Below are 16818 nucleotides of genomic sequence, written 5' to 3' on the forward strand. Positions count from 1 at the left end.
CTTTGTTAAACTGGGTGTACCTTCAACCAAACTAATATATGTGCTCATTTCCTTCAAAAAATACAATAAAGATTATTTCACAACTTAATCTTATAATTTTTTTTTACAATTTTAACGGATTAACTTGTAAATAGTTAGTTCACAATTGGTATACGATATCTATTGTTAGGTAGGTAAGACTAGGGATATATACGAGCTGAGCTGAGTTGAGTATCTCGGTACCGAACTCGATTTGTGATAAACAGTAACAAACTTGAACTCGAGCCGAGCTTGGTTGATCTTCAATATCAGTGTTCAAGCTCGAGCTCGCGAGATTAAGTGTGCACTCGAGCTCGCTTAAACGAGCTAAACAAGCTTGCGAGCCTAACGAGTCGAGCTCAGCTCAGATCGAACTCGGCTCGATATTGTTCACGAGTCGCTGCGCTTGGCTCAATTGGCTTCTATCTCGAATTCGAACTTTCGACGGCCGAGCTCGATAGCTCGCGAGCTACTCGGCTAGTGTCTCCCCCTAGGTAAGACCCTTATTGGGCAAGTAAGACCTATTACGAGTTGACCAATTGCAAGTTATCTCATCAAAATTGTGAAAAACAGTTTATGAGATAAGCATAAACAAGTTCTAGTACATATTACTCTAAGAAATAAACCCTTTTTGAGGAATATACAAGGACAAATAAGTAATTTTTGGAGTTCGTGAAACCTAGTTAGCCATATGTCTTTCCATGACTAAACTTAACGTGAGTTGGGTAAGTTTCCATTGCCGAAACATTTTTGTCTCAAACTTTCTTCATGTATGGGCAACCATTAACTATATGTCTCTCTATGTTCGTGATATAATATTCACATTCTATCTAATATTATTAAACCAATTTAATTTGAAATTTATGAATTTGATCTCAATTTTGTAATTGGATGCAATGGTTAGTTGTACTCTCGATTAATTTTTTAAAGTTCTAAAATTAACGATCGGATATTTATTCAGTAGTATCCTTATTAGCAATCGAGATAACTCAAATTTACGACTTAAGTGATAATCTAAAAGGTGATTATAGCTTAAATATTTGCTGCCGGAAACATTTTTGAGCAACACAAGTTATGTCTAGAACATTTTTCAATCTAGATTGGTGAAAGCCATAAATACAATAATTTGAGGGTAGAAAATAGTATTAATGAAGAACAAGAAGATTTATTGTAAGGACCCATTTGGTCCAGGTAAAAGCTAGGAGAAGGTGATAGTTAGGTTCCAAATTTTTAAACATTATTTATTATTATTTGTGGATGGGGGCTTTACATTTATTACTAGTTAAAAAGGTTGATGTTGGAAGATACCCTATATTAATACCCTAATTTATTCCTTGTTAGACGTGCATGGATTAAATTTTTTTTTTTTTCTTATTATCTAATTCTAGGGGTTGGAACTCAATACGTGTTGAATAATATATTCAAAAATTTCGAACGAACCGTCAAACTAGATAATTGATTATTAAAATTCATTCATGTATTCTTCTCTCTCTCAAACCAATTGTCAATTTATTGATTGAAACCTACGAATTCGTTTTCCAATAATTGATGCCACCAACTTATTATTTAAGAATATGTTTTTTCTTTTAATTTTATTTGGTTTGCCCAATTAGGGATATCAACTTATTTTACATTTATTGAAACACAAGAATTACCCATTTTTTAAAATCTTTTATCACATTCCCTTATTACCAGCATTGGGTGCCTGAACCATTGCTGGATGGTCCAATAGTCAATTAGAACTTTTAGATGTATTGTTCAAGAGATCATGATTCATTCATTTGATTTTTAATAGGAATAACTACGAAGGATTTACCTGCTTCAGGTCTCGGGAGATTAGTTTAGATGTATACAAACTGGTTCGAACACTCTCAGTCAAACAAAAAAAAAAAAAAAATTAGGTGACCTAATGATAAAAGAGCTAAGGGGTTCAACATGAATTCTTGGTTCGAGTCTCTTCAAACACTAATAAGGATGCTCACTGAGGGGATTTATCCGGTTGTTTACTTCAGGTTTTAGGAGATTAGTTAAAATATGCTAAGAACCTAGGAATTAATTGAGGACGCGTAAACTGTTTCGAACACACAATCATTCAAAAAAAAAAAAAAAAAAAGTATAAATATTTTCACGGACTAGTAGCGCGTACACAACAAATCTGTCTGCATATACTTAATTAGCATCAAATCAAAATTATTTAATTAATAATAAATCAAAGCGGCAGTGGCAGTGGCAGCTGAATTCATTGCAAGATAAGGCGGGAGACGCGGGAGAGAAGAAGAGAAAGAAAGTCAAATTCAGTCGGAATGAAATTCAAATCATCCCAAATTCAAATACTCTTGTCTCAAATGAAATGAAATGAAAATGAATTTTTTAAAATTTTTTTTTTTTCTACTATTAATTCACGCGTCCCTCTCTCTCTCTTTCTCTCGTCACGAAATCCGTGTGTCTTTGTCTTCGTCTTCGTCTCGTCACACACCCACTTTTTAGAAAGAGAAAGGTGAAGAAGAAATTAATTAATTTATTGAAATTCCAAGATTAAGATTAAAACTATTTCAAAGTTATTACTGTGAGAGAGAGAGAAAGCGCCTGCTGCTTCTGATATTGTTTCAGTTTCTTTGTCATTTCCGTCACAACCGCTGTGTTTGTTGTTGAAATGGCCGACTGGTTTACGAGGTAATCTGGTTTCTTTATATATACTTCTTAACCAGTTGTTTTTGTTTTTTTTCACTTTATTATTTAGTGTGTAATTATGTTTGTGCTTGCTCATTGCAGAATCTAGTGCTTTGATTTGTGGTGTCGACTGGGTTTTGCTTCAATTGAACTGGGTTAGTCTTGAATTCGAGTTTTACAGATTTCTGAGAATTTTAGTCTGTTATAGTTTAAGCTAGGGATTTTGTTGGCATTATTGAAAAAAGGGTGACTGTGACGAAGGTACAGTGGTAACACTGATATGATGCAAAGAATTCAATCTTCATTTGGTACATCATCCTCTTCAATTCCAAACAACAAACTCTGTTGTCAACGAATCAGCTTGATATACCTCAATTGAACCCGAATCAAATGCGTGCTCGTCTTTTCACATTTTGCTGCATTTTAGTGGTGATAGTAACAAAAGAGTGGGTATACCACCTTCACACCCAATCAAATCCCACCACTCTCACCATATTCTCTGATCCCGGTGTCTAGGCCTGCGAACCAGCAAATGGGTTCACAAAATTTTAGCCCCGGACCTACTCATTCCCGATCTTTATCCAACCATCATCCTTCTTTTCACTTGATTCTCTGCCCCCATTGAGCCCATCTCCTTTTAGAGACTCACCTCAACGTCAATTTCAGACCAAGTGTCCACTGATGTGTCAATGGAAGATAGGGATGCACATTCGCATTCGTTATTGCCACCTTCCCCTTTTACCCGGGGTAATGCTTCAAGAGTTGGTGAAAGTTTGCCCCCACGCATAAGCATAGAAGTTCTATAGCGATATCCCATTTGGCTTTTCGTCTGTGATGCAATCTTCGCCTCCACTTATTTCACCGAGACTTGCTGTGGTCTGGAGAGGACGATGTGCTGGAGGGAGCATTCAGGGGTTGCTAAGCCGGCGCAGTTGGTTAAGAGGGAATCAAGCTGGGAGAGAGGTGAGATTGCAATGCTGAAGGAATGGGTGAGAGGAAATCAGAAGGGGAAGTTGTGGATGATTTGTTTTCTGCATATATGAATTTGGATAACATCGATGCGTTGAATTCTTCGGGACAGATGACAAGAATGGTAATGAGAATCGTGAGGATTTGGACAGTAGAGCAAGTGGACAAAGACAAACGGAGGCGATAGCAGTGACAATGAAGCAGAAAGTAGTGTCAATGAAAGTGGGAACCTTTGCAGAGAGGAGGAATGAATTCTTCAGCTGATAAGAGGGAAGGGATTAAAAGGAGTGCAGGGGGAGACATTGCTCCTACAACTAGACATTATAGAAGTGTTTCCATGGATACTTCATGGGAAAGTTGAACTTTGGTGATGAGTCGCCTAAACTGCCACCTTCACCAGGAACTCGTCCAGGACAACTTGTCACCCAGCAATTCAATTGATGCCAATTCACCTGCCTTTAGCTTGGAGTTTGGGAATGGCGAGTTTAGGGGGGCGGAACTGAAGAAGATTATGGCTAACGAGAACTTGCTGAGATTGCATACAACCCAAAGCGTGCAAAAAGGTAATTTATCTTGTGTCTACTGCTTTACCATAATCAGTTGTTGTAATCGTGATACTGCTTTTGCATATATCTGTCATTTACTTTTGAGTAATTGGTCCTTGTAGGATTTTGGCAAATCGCCAATCAGCTGCTCGTTCCAAAGAACGGAAGATGCATTATATCTCTGAGTTGGAACACAAGTCAGACTCTGCGACAGAAGCTACCACATTACTGCTCAGTTGACACTTTTACAGGTAATACTTGTGGTGGTGATATTTGCCCTCTTCCTTCTTTTGTTTCTTAAAATTCCTCCATTTGTATTCTTTTTCTTTCTACCAGAGAGATTCTGTTGGGCTCACAAATCAAATAATGAATTGAAGTTTCGTCTTCAAGCAATGGAACAACAAGCGCAACTAAGATGGTATTATTCAAATCGTTTGTAAGTTTTTCAGTTGCATTGAGGGACTCCATCACTTTGACTAGTGTGTTAGAGTAGTATTGCATGCCTGTGTGTGTTTGGCAGTTTGGCTGTTACGTGAACATGCTTTCTTTGAGTATACTTTTTCTATTTTTTTCCCCTTATCCTTCTCTTAAACATCTTTGCACAACACTGCATTTGAAATTCATGGTAGCAAAACCGTAAACGACTGTCATATGCCATCATAAATACAATGTTTTTTAGTGCCCATTTTATGCTTGTTTGAGGATAATAGTAGGAAATATTTTCTCAAAAGGCAACTCATGCTTTATTCCCTGTATGTTCTGCTTTGACGTAGAAGTCAAGTAGTTGTTTATATCTTGTTTGAATTTTCTGTTCATTTTTCACGGAATTGCTATTGTCAATTATGGGAATTATGCTGCAGATTACCCAAATGATTAACATGGAAAGTTTTACCTTGATGAAACCACCCGATATGTGTATACATAAGAAAGCCAGGGAGGCAGCAGAGGAATTGGGCTATAACAAGAAAGATTCCGTGGGTGAGGTGTTAGGTGAGCTGTTAGATGGTGAGGTGTTAGGTGAGCTGTAGGAATTGGTTATGAGATGAACAGATGGCAGTAAGGAGGGGATAAGGTAATAATTCTGTTAGGGGAAGAGTATAAAAGGGGAGGCAATTGAGAGAGTGTGATGGAAAAATTCATATGGATATTGGGGAGGAAGCTGACCCTCGAATTTCAGCTGGGATGGTTTTTTTATGCTTTATTTGACTATATAGGTTACTCAGTTTATGATTTGTTTCTCATTTCATCATCGCCATTTGCGTTTGCTTATTATCTGTTTCCTTTAAGTAATCAGTTTATCATTTGTTTATCTGTTCCATTTCTTTACCTCCATTTCCATTTATTCATCCTCTGTTTTTATTTAAGAACTAGCTTGCTGTTTCATTTAAGAATTGGTTGCCGTATTTGAGTTGTGAACACGCGGGGATCCAACATACCTTCAAGTTGTTTTTAGCCCTAGGTTATTTGTTTTGATTTATGTTTACCTACTCGTTATGTTTTTTTAATAGATGTGAATGTTCAAGTTCCTGTCTTTTTATTCTGTCATCTGTTTGGGTAATTCCTGGCAGAAGAGAAAAGCTTAAAAGATGGATAAATACTTGTGAAAGTTAACTTTGTGAACAAATGGCAGAAATTGTTAGTTGCTGGCAATATGTACTTTCTGTAAGTATGTTTATCTAAAGTTTGTGTAGTAAATAGGAGAATTTGACAACAATAAGTCTGAAGTGGAAAAAAAAATATAAGTGAATTCATGAGAAGCTAAAGTTCATCTCAGTTGGAGCAAAGCAAGAAAATCATTGGGTATGACTTAGTGATGAGAATGGTTTATGTAACCAATATTTAGACCAACGACTACTTTAAACGAGAATTGCTTATTTGCCATTTGAAATTCTATTTTCTTTTCTCCTCACTTTCTTATTAGCTGGCTAATGAAATTAGTTCATTTCTTGTTGAACGAGGTTTCATTTGCTCGTTTTTCCTTAGTGATCCTAGGTTTCTAGAATTTGTTCAGCACTAGAAAGGTCATTGATGTTTACGTGGAAGTTGATACTCTGTTGGGCATAATGGTCGTAGAGCTGCTTTCTCTACATAAAATTTTGATGCATTGCTCAAGCACAATTATAATTTTCAGGCTTCCCTAAAAAACTTTAAAGTGTACTAAAAAAGTGTTTGATTATGACAGCTCTGAATGAAGCCTTAACTGCGGAGGTTCGACGGCTGAAAATTGTTACTCAAGAACTTCCTCGGGATTCTGATCCTTCCAAGGGCATGGTCTCACAGCAGGTTCCCATGAACTCCCAGATGTTCCAGCTACACCCACAGCAGTCTTCTCAACAGAACATGCATCAGTTGCAACAGCAGCATCAGCAACCTCATTCCCAAGTCAACTATCATCAGTTGCAATCACAGCAGCCACAAGCACAACAGCAGAATGGGAGCACAACCGCAAAACCTGAAACTAATCAGTAGGTTGGGAAGGGCACCAATCCCTTGTGAGTCTTTGGCACATGAATATTTAGTAGTAGTTTCTTCAGCGCATTCATTCATTAGTTTTGCATCTCTCCACCAAAAGTCTGTGGGCGTGGTGATTACAAGTTCAACCTCTGCATCTGACATCCATCTCGGATTGTGGTATGAAGTCATACACAAACTATAATATTTATATTATTCATATTTATAGTGTTTATTTATTTATGGTAGATATGTAAACATTATTTTGAACATATTTTGTTCTGTTATGACATTAGAAGAGTTGAACTACACTCTTCCGTCTTTGTTTATTTAAGTAAAGAATGGTAATTTTCTTGAATTGTATTCCCTTTTAATTTTTCTTTTATCTTTCTGGCTGGTTTACTGGGGAAGAAAGGCAGTTTCTGTTATTTCCCTTCTGATAGCAACAATGTACATACCCTTACTGATTTGTTCCATTGACATTCAATTGGCCATTGGGGGAGTTTCTGTAAAGTCTTGCACTTGACCTTTGATATGTGTGAAGGCAGTAATTTGGGTGCTAGTTTGGATCACCTGCTTGCATTGCCCTTGCCCCTTAAGCATAGAGCCCCCAAAAGGGCCAAAACATGACTAAATGAGCTCAAGAGATCATATGCTTGTATAGCAACTTGAAGAATGTACCTTTTTTTCTTTTCTGCTTCAAACGAAATGGAGAAGAAAAAGAAGAAAGAAACAACATATATGTTATGTTTGGTGTTCACTTAGAAGCTCAACTCAATTATTGATGGAGAAACCTTTAGTTATCACATTATAAAGTAACTGTTATTTGATGTTACAAATTTAAGGCCTTGGTGCCTTTCTTTCCCATTTTCTTCCATCTTATTTTACCTTTACTAATTCTTAAATACTTTGAACAAAACAGGAGGATGATTTGTTTCCATCTTACAACTCTAACATGTTAGCAGATTGTTACTGTCACGTCGGCTTTTACTACACCCAAAACACCAAAAACACTATTAGAAACGAACAATCGTTCCTTTAGAAGGAACAACCAAACGAATGATTGTATTTTAAAGAATGATCATTCCTTATGAAAGGAATGATTGATCTCTTATTATGAACGACCAGTAGGAACAGTTGTTCCTTATTTATGAACGGCTATTCCTTTGGTTGTTTTTTCGTGAGGAACAACCATCATTTTGTGAGGAATGATCATTTTTTCATGAGGAATGATCGTTTCTTTAATTTAGTCAAAATCATTTTGATATAACAATACCAACTCAATTATCACGTCGGAGTGTTATAAGAGAAATTTGTGAGAAAAGATTGTTGGCGTAACATTATTCATATTATATTTTAATAGTTCTTGAGAAGTTATCTTTAGGGAGGTAAATCAAACCTAAATTTTTTAATAAATTATTTAGTATTGAATGTTTATTACTTTTTGTGGAACATTAACAGTAAGTCAGGGTGGCCGAGTGGTCTAAGGCGCCAGACTCAAGTTCTGGTCTCCGAAAGGGGGCGTGGGTTCAAATCCCACTTCTGACACTACTTTTGTAAACCAAAGTCTTCAAAACGACATGCTTCCACGTCGTTGCACTTTTCTCTTCAAAACAAAAATCTTAACCTATGACGATAAACCCTCATTCCACTCTTACAGCCATCTGAGTTGTTTTCTTTTCCATGGCTGAGTCGGCAACCGAACCCGGTGAGCCGCTGGCGGAGCCACCTCCGGCACAACCGAACTTAAACGGAGCTCCAGAACCACAAAATCTAACACCAGAGCAACTCGTGGCCAAAGCCATTGCTCCGGTTAAAAAACATTTCCTTCGTCCTCCACCCACAAGAACCATTCAAAGCGATACCCTTTCATCAGTCAATGATGAAAATAAACGCTCTCAGTCTTCCACAACTGTTATCAAGGAAAAGAAATCTAAACGCCAGCTCAAACGCGAACGCCTTCAGGTAACTATACCATCTCAAAATATTCTGGAAGGTTAGAAAATGACTTGTCATTTTTACTGAATTTTCATTTTTTAACAGGAAAAAAAATCTCCGTTAAACCTGTGTCCGGAGATAGCTAGGACTGGAGATGTTAGTTCTTGTGCTTATAAAGATAAGTGCCGATTTGGTCACGACTTAGAAGCATTTAAAGCTCAGGTATCTATGTGTTTAAAATACCGAATTAGATTGAGTTGTGTTTTTCGAATTTGTAATTTCGTTTGAGTAGATTTAATTGACTCGTTGTTTGTATATGTAGAAACCGGCTGATTTGGAAGGTGAGTGCCCCTTTTTGAGTTATGAAGGCCCGTGCCCGTATGGTTTGGCCTGCAGATTTTCGGGTACTCATAGAGGCGGTGTTAGTGGTGGTGATGTTAATTCGAATGCCCATAAGAAAAGCTCTGAGGTTAATGGATTGAACAAAGATGTGCAGAAGCTTCTGTGGAAGAATAAAATGAAGTTCCCCAAAGCTGATGCTAGACTTAAATCTCTGGGGCTTTTGGTATGAGATAATATTTTTCTATTGTGGTTGGTTCTAGATGAATGTAATTCGTTTCATCGTGTTGTGTAGTCTCATTGCTGGTACTGTTATGATTGTGCAGGTTTATGGGAAGAATAAGATGAAAGTGGTGGATGATAAGGAGGAAGGAAATGGAATAGATTTGAAAAATTCTCATGCCACTACTGAAAATGGTTGCACAAAAGGAGGTGGAGAGTCAGGTGATGAGTCTGGGTGCCCAAAGATGTTAGGAGAGGATAATGTTGATGAGACTTGTGAAACTGCTAAACTTCGACCCCTAAAAAAAGCAAAATCTGATAGCACTGAAAATTGTTGTTTTGGGGAAGCGGACAATGGTTGGTTTTGCTCAAATTATGTGGTGTAATTCTTGTTTGTGTGTAATGTTTCCATGCATAAAGGATCTAACTTATATCAAATTTATTACAATAGGTGCGGGTGTGTTGGAGGAAGATTCTGGGAAAATTTCTGTGCAAGCTGAACCTGAGGCTACAACTGATGATGTACTTACAGAAACTGATAGAAGCTTAAAAATACACCCTCGTGAAAAGAAGCTTATTGATTTTAGAGGAAAGCTTTATCTTGCACCTCTGACCACTGTAGGGAATCTTCCTTACCGGAGGGTTTGCAAAGTACTGGGAGCAGATATAACCTGTGGTGAAATGGCAATGTGTACAAATCTTTTGCAGGTGTGTGTACTACTTTTTCTAATCAAATTGCTTAAAGTATGAGAGTTTTCTTTGCAGTTGATCTCGATCCTTTCTGTACACTTGATGACTGTATAAAGTTGCTTAAAATAAACAATGCCACTCAAACAATGAATTGAGTTATTACTTGCTCATTGATTTTTGTTCTTCAGATCATTCATAAAATGATGTAAGTTTTCTTTCAGGTTCTAAGAACTCTTTGGCTAATGACTTTCATCCCCTTTTATGAAGCTACTCCAGACTGAAAATTCTGCTGCTTTTTCCTTCAGCTCGGAGCGAACAGCAGCACAATATAATTTATGCCTGTTTAAAATAATTACAGATTGGAATCTGCTTGTTCTGTATGCATGCCATGTCACGTGCGCAATTTGTTTATCCATAATGTGTTATTTCAATATATGGAATCAGGATTCAGGAATGTTTGCCGCATTTATTGTCAATGGAGCTGGCCTGATATGAGTTTTTTATTAATCTTTTTCTTTTCTTTTCTTTTCCTTCTGAAGGAGATTTGCTGTGTTTGTGGTTGTGTTTTTTTCTATTAGTTTGATGTTCTTTGTATTCTTTACTTTATATTAAGTTTTATTTGATATCTTTTTACTGCATTTTTGCTATGGGATAGGGTCAAGCTTCAGAATGGGCTCTCCTGAGACGACATTCATCTGAGGATTTGTTTGGTGTACAGATATGTGGGGCATACCCAGACACTGTGACACATACTGTTGAACTTATTGATCAAGAATGTACAGTGGACTTTATTGATATCAATATGGGATGCCCAATTGATATTGTTGTTAACAAAGGTGCTGGGTCATCTCTTCTCACCAAACCAATGCGGATGAAAAGTGTAATTGCAGCAGCTTCTGGCACTGTGGACAAACCTATAACTGTTAAGGTACTTGGTGAAATCTGTACTTATTCATTGCGAATAAAGTTGTGTGCATAACTTGGCTGCCAAGTGTAAATCAACCAGAAATCTTTTGTATTTTGCTTCTTTTGTTGTTTTGAATTATTGCATGGCTATGTGGTCTCGGAACATCCTGTTCTCAGCTTGTTCAAGATGCATGATGTTGCATTCTTGTGTTTCACTAGGTGCGGACTGGTTTCTTTGAAGGGAAAAACCGTATCGATTCATTAATTGCTGATATTGGCAATTGGGGAGCTAGTGCAGTAACTGTACATGGTCGATCACGTCAGCAGCGCTATAGCAAGCTTGCTGATTGGGACTACATATATCAGTGTGCTAGAAAGGCTCCTAATGATCTGCAAGTTCTTGGAAATGGTGATATTTTCTCATATTTAGACTGGAACCAGCGCAAGGCCGACTGCCCTGAGCTCATTTCATGCATGATTGCACGAGGAGCTCTCATTAAGGTATGCTTGATTTTCACATGATCTTGGCTTTTTGAACATAATAAAATATTGTGTGCATTTATCTGAGTGATGAAATCATACACTCGTTTTGTTGAAGTCATGATTTTATAGTCTGTGGATGATATCCCTTGTGGTTTGCAGCCTTGGATATTTACTGAAATAAAGGAACAGAGGCACTGGGACATCAGTTCCGGGGAACGGTTAAATATCTTGAAGGATTATGTACGTTTTGGCCTTGAGCATTGGGGATCTGACAAGAAAGGTATGTAGTTCTTTGATTCAATAAACTCATGGAAGCATCTAAATGCAGTCTGGGTGTGGTAACTACATGTATTGTTTCTGTTAACATCCTTGGATTTTGAAAAAATAAAGTTCTATCTTACTGCCTGATTGTTATCAACAATGGTTTAAAGGAATTTTGAATCTCAATCTTTTATATATCTATGAACACATGAAATTTCCTGCTTTGTACAAATTAGTTTGATTTCCAAAATAAAGTTCTATCATATTTATGTGGCTTGGAACTTATGGAAACTTTTGGTTATTCATTCTGAAGTTTTTTTCCTTCTCCGTTTTCCAGAACTATTATCAGTGCCATTATTAATATTATTACTACTTAATTGCTGCTTCATCTAAAACGTTTCTGGTGTGTGCTTGTGTACAGTTGATTTTTCAAGGGGACTTATGTCTGTGTTTCTTTGCAGGAGTGGAAACTACTAGGCATTTCTTGTTGGAATGGCTTAGCTATACATGTAGATATATACCTGTTGGCCTTTTAGATGTCATTCCACAACGATTGAACTGGCGTTCGCCCTCCTACTTTGGTCGTGATGACCTTGAGACACTAATTTCATCTGATTCTGCAGCTGACTGGGTAAATATCATTACCTTGTAATATGTCTAATCTGCACCACTATTTGGTGCTTCACATTGGCGCGTAATTTTTAATATCTACTCTTTTGCAGATTCGAATATCTGAGATGTTGCTGGGTAAGGTTCCTGATGGCTTTACATTTGCACCGAAGCACAAATCCAATGCATATGACCAAGCAGAAAATGGCTGAGCTTTTCGGCTGTTTATCAAAATTTGACGGGTGAACTTGACAATGGTTTCAGCGTTTCTAAATTTTCTGGTTGATTCATTAATCTTGCTAATGCTGGAAGCGAGTGATGGCATAGCACCTTCTGTAATCACTAAGCAATTTTGGGTGCTATTTATTTTTTATAGAGAAAAGCAAACGGGCGTCAAACATTTGTTGTCCACATTTATAATAATCTTGAAGGGAAGCAGGGTTTTCTCTTCATAATATTTGTGGCTCATGGCATAATTTACTATAAATGTACAATTTCTTAGTTGAAAATGTTTTAGTTAAATGGAATTGTACTTTTGGGTGGTGGGCAGTGGTTGCTTGATAGTACGTGACACAACATTGAACTCCTTTCATTGTCTTTCTCTTGATGCCTATAATGAAACTTTAGTCGTGCAGTTAGAAGAGACTGATGTTTTATGCAAAGGAAAATGAGTAATGTTACGCTCATAATCTATTTTCACAAACATTCCTTACAATCTTGATGTGGCAATTGAGTTAGCACTGTCATGTTAGCTTTATCACGTTTAAGGTATAAAATGATTTTGACACTGTTCTACCATACTGAAAGCACAAAATGATTTTGATTAACTTAAAGAAATAGTCGTTTCTTCATAGAAAACGACCGTTTTTTTTTTTTTTTTATGAATGAACGGTTGTTCTTCACGAAAGGTTCATTACGAAGGAACGATCGTTTCTTTGGTTTAATCAAAATTATTTTGTGTCTTGGATGTGATGGAACTGACGTGACAATACCAACTCAACTGTCACGTCGGTTTTATAAGGAAAGTTTGTGAGAATAGGTTATCAAGATAACATTACTTCTTTATGCAATTGCTTTATCACAAGATTTTCTATTATGGACCCTTTAGAGATTATCAAATTTTATGAATTATTAAAAGCCTTTCTTTATAGGTTGTTTATTGAAACATTCCTTTCAGGAGGTTTTAGTAATTTCAAGTAGAACTCTATATTTGAAGGGACTGTAGCATTACAGTATTTAATGTATATTTATCAGTTGAAGAAGGGCATAGCATTTGTTCAAGCATTAAACTCAACATTGTGTAGCATTGTGACGGCACCTTGTATCAAGCAATTCTAAGCATTTATTCAACTAATTACATTGATTTTCATCAATCAAGTAGAAGATTAAAGACATTTCAGGGCACCATAAATTTAGCAGGTTAAGTAAAAAAAATTACATATAAGTTGATGTCCATTAATCTATTAACAAGGAAAGATAAACTCCATACTTAAAATCAGATAAAATATTCTTGCAAAATTGAAAAGAGCTAACAAAACTGTGTAAGGCTTAGAGTTTGGAACTCAATTCATCCAAGAACGAGATTAAAAAAAAACTACTATTATTGTATTCGGATGAGTTTAAGATGCGTCATGCACTTCAATCACACACCGGATACCCCTAATCTTCTTGTGTTAAACCGAAAAGGCATCAATGCTGTAAATTGGAGGTCTTGTAAGCAATGAGCTCATTGTGCCGAGATGAATCACTTTGGTTCTCATTCAGATTTCGAGGTCCTTGCACCCAACCACCATCAATGGAGTCAATGCTTCCATTCAAACCATCATCCTTAAAATCACCAACCCTTTTCACCTTAACCTCTCTTGGCATAACTGGGTACTTCCCAGAGAAGCAAGCATAACAAAAAGTCGGAGAATCTTTTGCCAACAACTTCTTCAAGCTGTCAATTGACAGAAAAGCCAGGGAATCACACCCAATAAAGTCCCTAATCTCCTCAACACTCATCCTATTTGAAATCAACTCCTCAGAACTTGGTGTGTCCACTCCATAGTAACATGATGCAATGATAGGTGGGCTGGCAATTCTCATATGAACCTCCTTAGCCCCTGCCTCCTTAAGCAACCTAACAATTTTTGATGAAGTAGTTCCTCTGACAATTGAGTCATCCACAACCACAACTCTCTTCCCCTCCAATACTCCTCGGACAGGTGAGAGCTTAAGTTTGACACCAAAGTCCCTAATCTTCTGCGAAGGTTCAATGAAAGTCCTTCCCACATAATGTGACCTTATCAACCCTTGTTGAAATGGTACCCCGGCTTTTGCTGCATATCCAAGGGCAGACACCACCCCAGAATCTGGGACCGCAATCACAACATCACAATCAACAGGAGCCTCAGTAGCAAGTATTTCTCCAAAAGCATGCCGAGACTCATAAACAGACCTCCCAAAAACAACTGAATTAGGCAGTGCAAAATAAATATGCTCAAAGATGCATTGTTTAGGTTCAGGGTGACGCATCAAACAAAGTGACTGTACCCCATCTTTATCCACTACCAAAACTTCACCAGGATAAACCTCTCTCTCATATGTAGCCTCAATTAAGTCCAGTGCACAAGTCTCTGATGCAAAAACCACTGCTCCATTACTCCTCCTACCCATCACCAATGGTCTAAACCCATATGGGTCACGAACTGCCACAAGCTTATCCTCAGTCACAAACACCATAGAATAAGCACCCTCAAGCTTCTCACAAGCATCAACAATCCTCAAAAAGAAAGGCCTTGCTTTCGATATTGCAATCAAATGAAGAACAACCTCAGTATCAGAACTAGTATTGAAAATTGAACCATTATCTTCAAGCTTAGCTCTTAAAGTTTTGTAATTGACTAAATTTCCATTATGTGCTACCCCAACAGACCCAAACCTATACCCAGCAACAAAAGGTTGCACATTTTTAAGCATAGAACTACCAGCAGTTGAATATCTAACATGACCAATAGCCATATCACCAGGTAATTGATCAAGCTTAGACTCATTAAACACCTCAGAGACTAAACCAACACCAGTAATAGTTTGAAGAACCTTATTATTCACGGCAACCATACCTGCACCTTCTTGTCCACGATGTTGCAGCGCGTGTAACGCTAAATAGCACATACGAGAGGCTTCAGGGTCACCATAGATGCCCACAACACCGCACTCTTCACGGGGCTTATCGTCATCATCATCATCAAAGCTAACAAAACGGTCATCTGGGTGCTTTTCGTCACTGGTAAAGAACCCGGATATGGGGTTTTTGGAGAAAACAGCAAAGTCAGTTTTGTGGGGTTGTTGTTTAAGAGATAAAAGAGAGGGTTTTTGAAGGGTTTTGGAGAAGATAGAAAGAGGGGCTTTCTGGGTTTGTTTAGGGTTACAAGAGAGGTGGTAGATAGCGGTAGCAGCGCCGGTCGTGGTGGAGGCGGTGGTTGTGACAGCCATGAAAGTGAAGAGTACTTTTGCAAGAAAAAAACGAATGGTGAGAAAAGAGACAGAGGAGGGGAGTTTAAGTAGAAGGAACAGGAACTAATTCTAGGTTTTTGGAGTTGTAAAGAACAAGGGAATCTAAGTTGTATTATGATTGTGTTACCTTTTGGTCACTTTCTTTTCTCAACACTACTTCCTTATTGGACTATATTTTCTCAAATTTTTATAATTAAAAATATTTTCTTTTATTTAATTTGTATGAATCAGATTATATATGTCAATTTAATGGTTAAAACTTATTATCAAAGAATATTATCATATGAGAATAAAGTGGCGTTGAATTGAAGACATTAGGGTATGTATAATGGTTAAAATGCATGCATTTGTTAATAATGTATATAATATGTTACCAAGATCTTTCACATTTAAAGCTATTATATCCTATATTTCATTTCTCCAAAATAGTAAATAAATTGATGCATGAATCTATAGATGTTATTATCCTATGATTATGGAATTTGCAAAATAAACTTATAATATATAGTTAAGATTTAAAATTTAATTACACATATATTAATATAAAGTTGTAATGATGGTGGTGAACACAAATTTCATGCGGTCCAAGATTTGTGCTTGACCTGAGGTGGTTGGGACTTGGTCATATCTATCTACATATGATATTTTGACCAACACTGTCCCACTTTCTTTGGAGTTCAATATCTAATTATTTTGTATAGAAGACAGTTTAGCTAGCCACACATCACTTTGTTCAAGGGAATGGACACCTTTTTTTTGGCAGTATTATGATTATGGAGCTCCTCCACAGCCATGAAAATGAATTCATCCATTGGATTTTTTTTATTTTTTTATTAACGAGGTGTCCGGGCCAACTTATCCAGACTCAATTAATATTTTGGGGGTTCTAAAGTTGACAGCTGGATAAACCCCTTCAGTGGTCACCTTTATTAGTAACCCAAATGGATTAGCTTATCCTGGAGATTCTAAAGTTGACAGTTTGGTAAATCCCTTTAGTGATCACCCTTATTAGTAACCCAGATGGATCGAATTCAAGACTTTTTCAACAATATACCCAGGAGTTCTAATTGACACGACTTGCTTCTCATTTATGATAGTCATAATCAGAACAACTTTTGGGTATTGGGGTTTTAGAAAAGGAGAGGTGAAATGGCACAAGCCAAGAGAATTAGGCTAACAATTGTATGTACACCACAGATTCTCAATACACACTTGCAGA

The 16818-nt window shown here is 37.1% G+C and overlaps 2 protein-coding genes, 1 non-coding gene and 1 pseudogene across 3 annotated transcripts; 3 read left to right on the forward strand and 1 right to left on the reverse strand.

Annotated features, from left to right (window-relative positions):
- Positions 1 to 2950: 2950 nt before the first annotated feature.
- LOC116143697 lies at positions 2951 to 6901 on the forward strand (annotated as a pseudogene).
- A 1216-nt stretch (positions 6902 to 8117) lies between these two features.
- TRNAL-CAA lies at positions 8118 to 8201 on the forward strand. Its single transcript has one exon. It is a non-coding gene; the product is annotated as a tRNA-Leu (tRNA).
- A 66-nt stretch (positions 8202 to 8267) lies between these two features.
- On the forward strand, positions 8268 to 12742 carry LOC116143783 (tRNA-dihydrouridine(47) synthase [NAD(P)(+)]-like). Its single transcript, XM_031429239.1, has 10 exons — positions 8268 to 8618; positions 8697 to 8813; positions 8914 to 9156; positions 9257 to 9509; positions 9604 to 9860; positions 10498 to 10770; positions 10968 to 11249; positions 11391 to 11511; positions 11954 to 12123; positions 12215 to 12742. The coding sequence occupies exons 1-10, from the start codon at positions 8337 to 8339 to the stop codon at positions 12311 to 12313; spliced, it is 2097 nt and encodes a 698-aa protein (XP_031285099.1). The 5' UTR covers positions 8268 to 8336; the 3' UTR covers positions 12314 to 12742.
- Positions 12743 to 13587: 845 nt separating this feature from the next.
- LOC116143764 (amidophosphoribosyltransferase, chloroplastic-like) lies at positions 13588 to 15688 on the reverse strand. Its single transcript, XM_031429215.1, has one exon. The coding sequence runs from the start codon at positions 15576 to 15578 to the stop codon at positions 13791 to 13793; it is 1788 nt and encodes a 595-aa protein (XP_031285075.1). The 5' UTR covers positions 15579 to 15688; the 3' UTR covers positions 13588 to 13790.
- Between the last annotated feature and the right edge of the window lie 1130 nt (positions 15689 to 16818).

This window comes from Pistacia vera, unplaced genomic scaffold, assembly GCF_008641045.1.
Source record: "Pistacia vera cultivar Batoury unplaced genomic scaffold, PisVer_v2 Contig432, whole genome shotgun sequence".
Classification (NCBI taxonomy): Eukaryota; Viridiplantae; Streptophyta; class Magnoliopsida; order Sapindales; family Anacardiaceae; genus Pistacia; species Pistacia vera.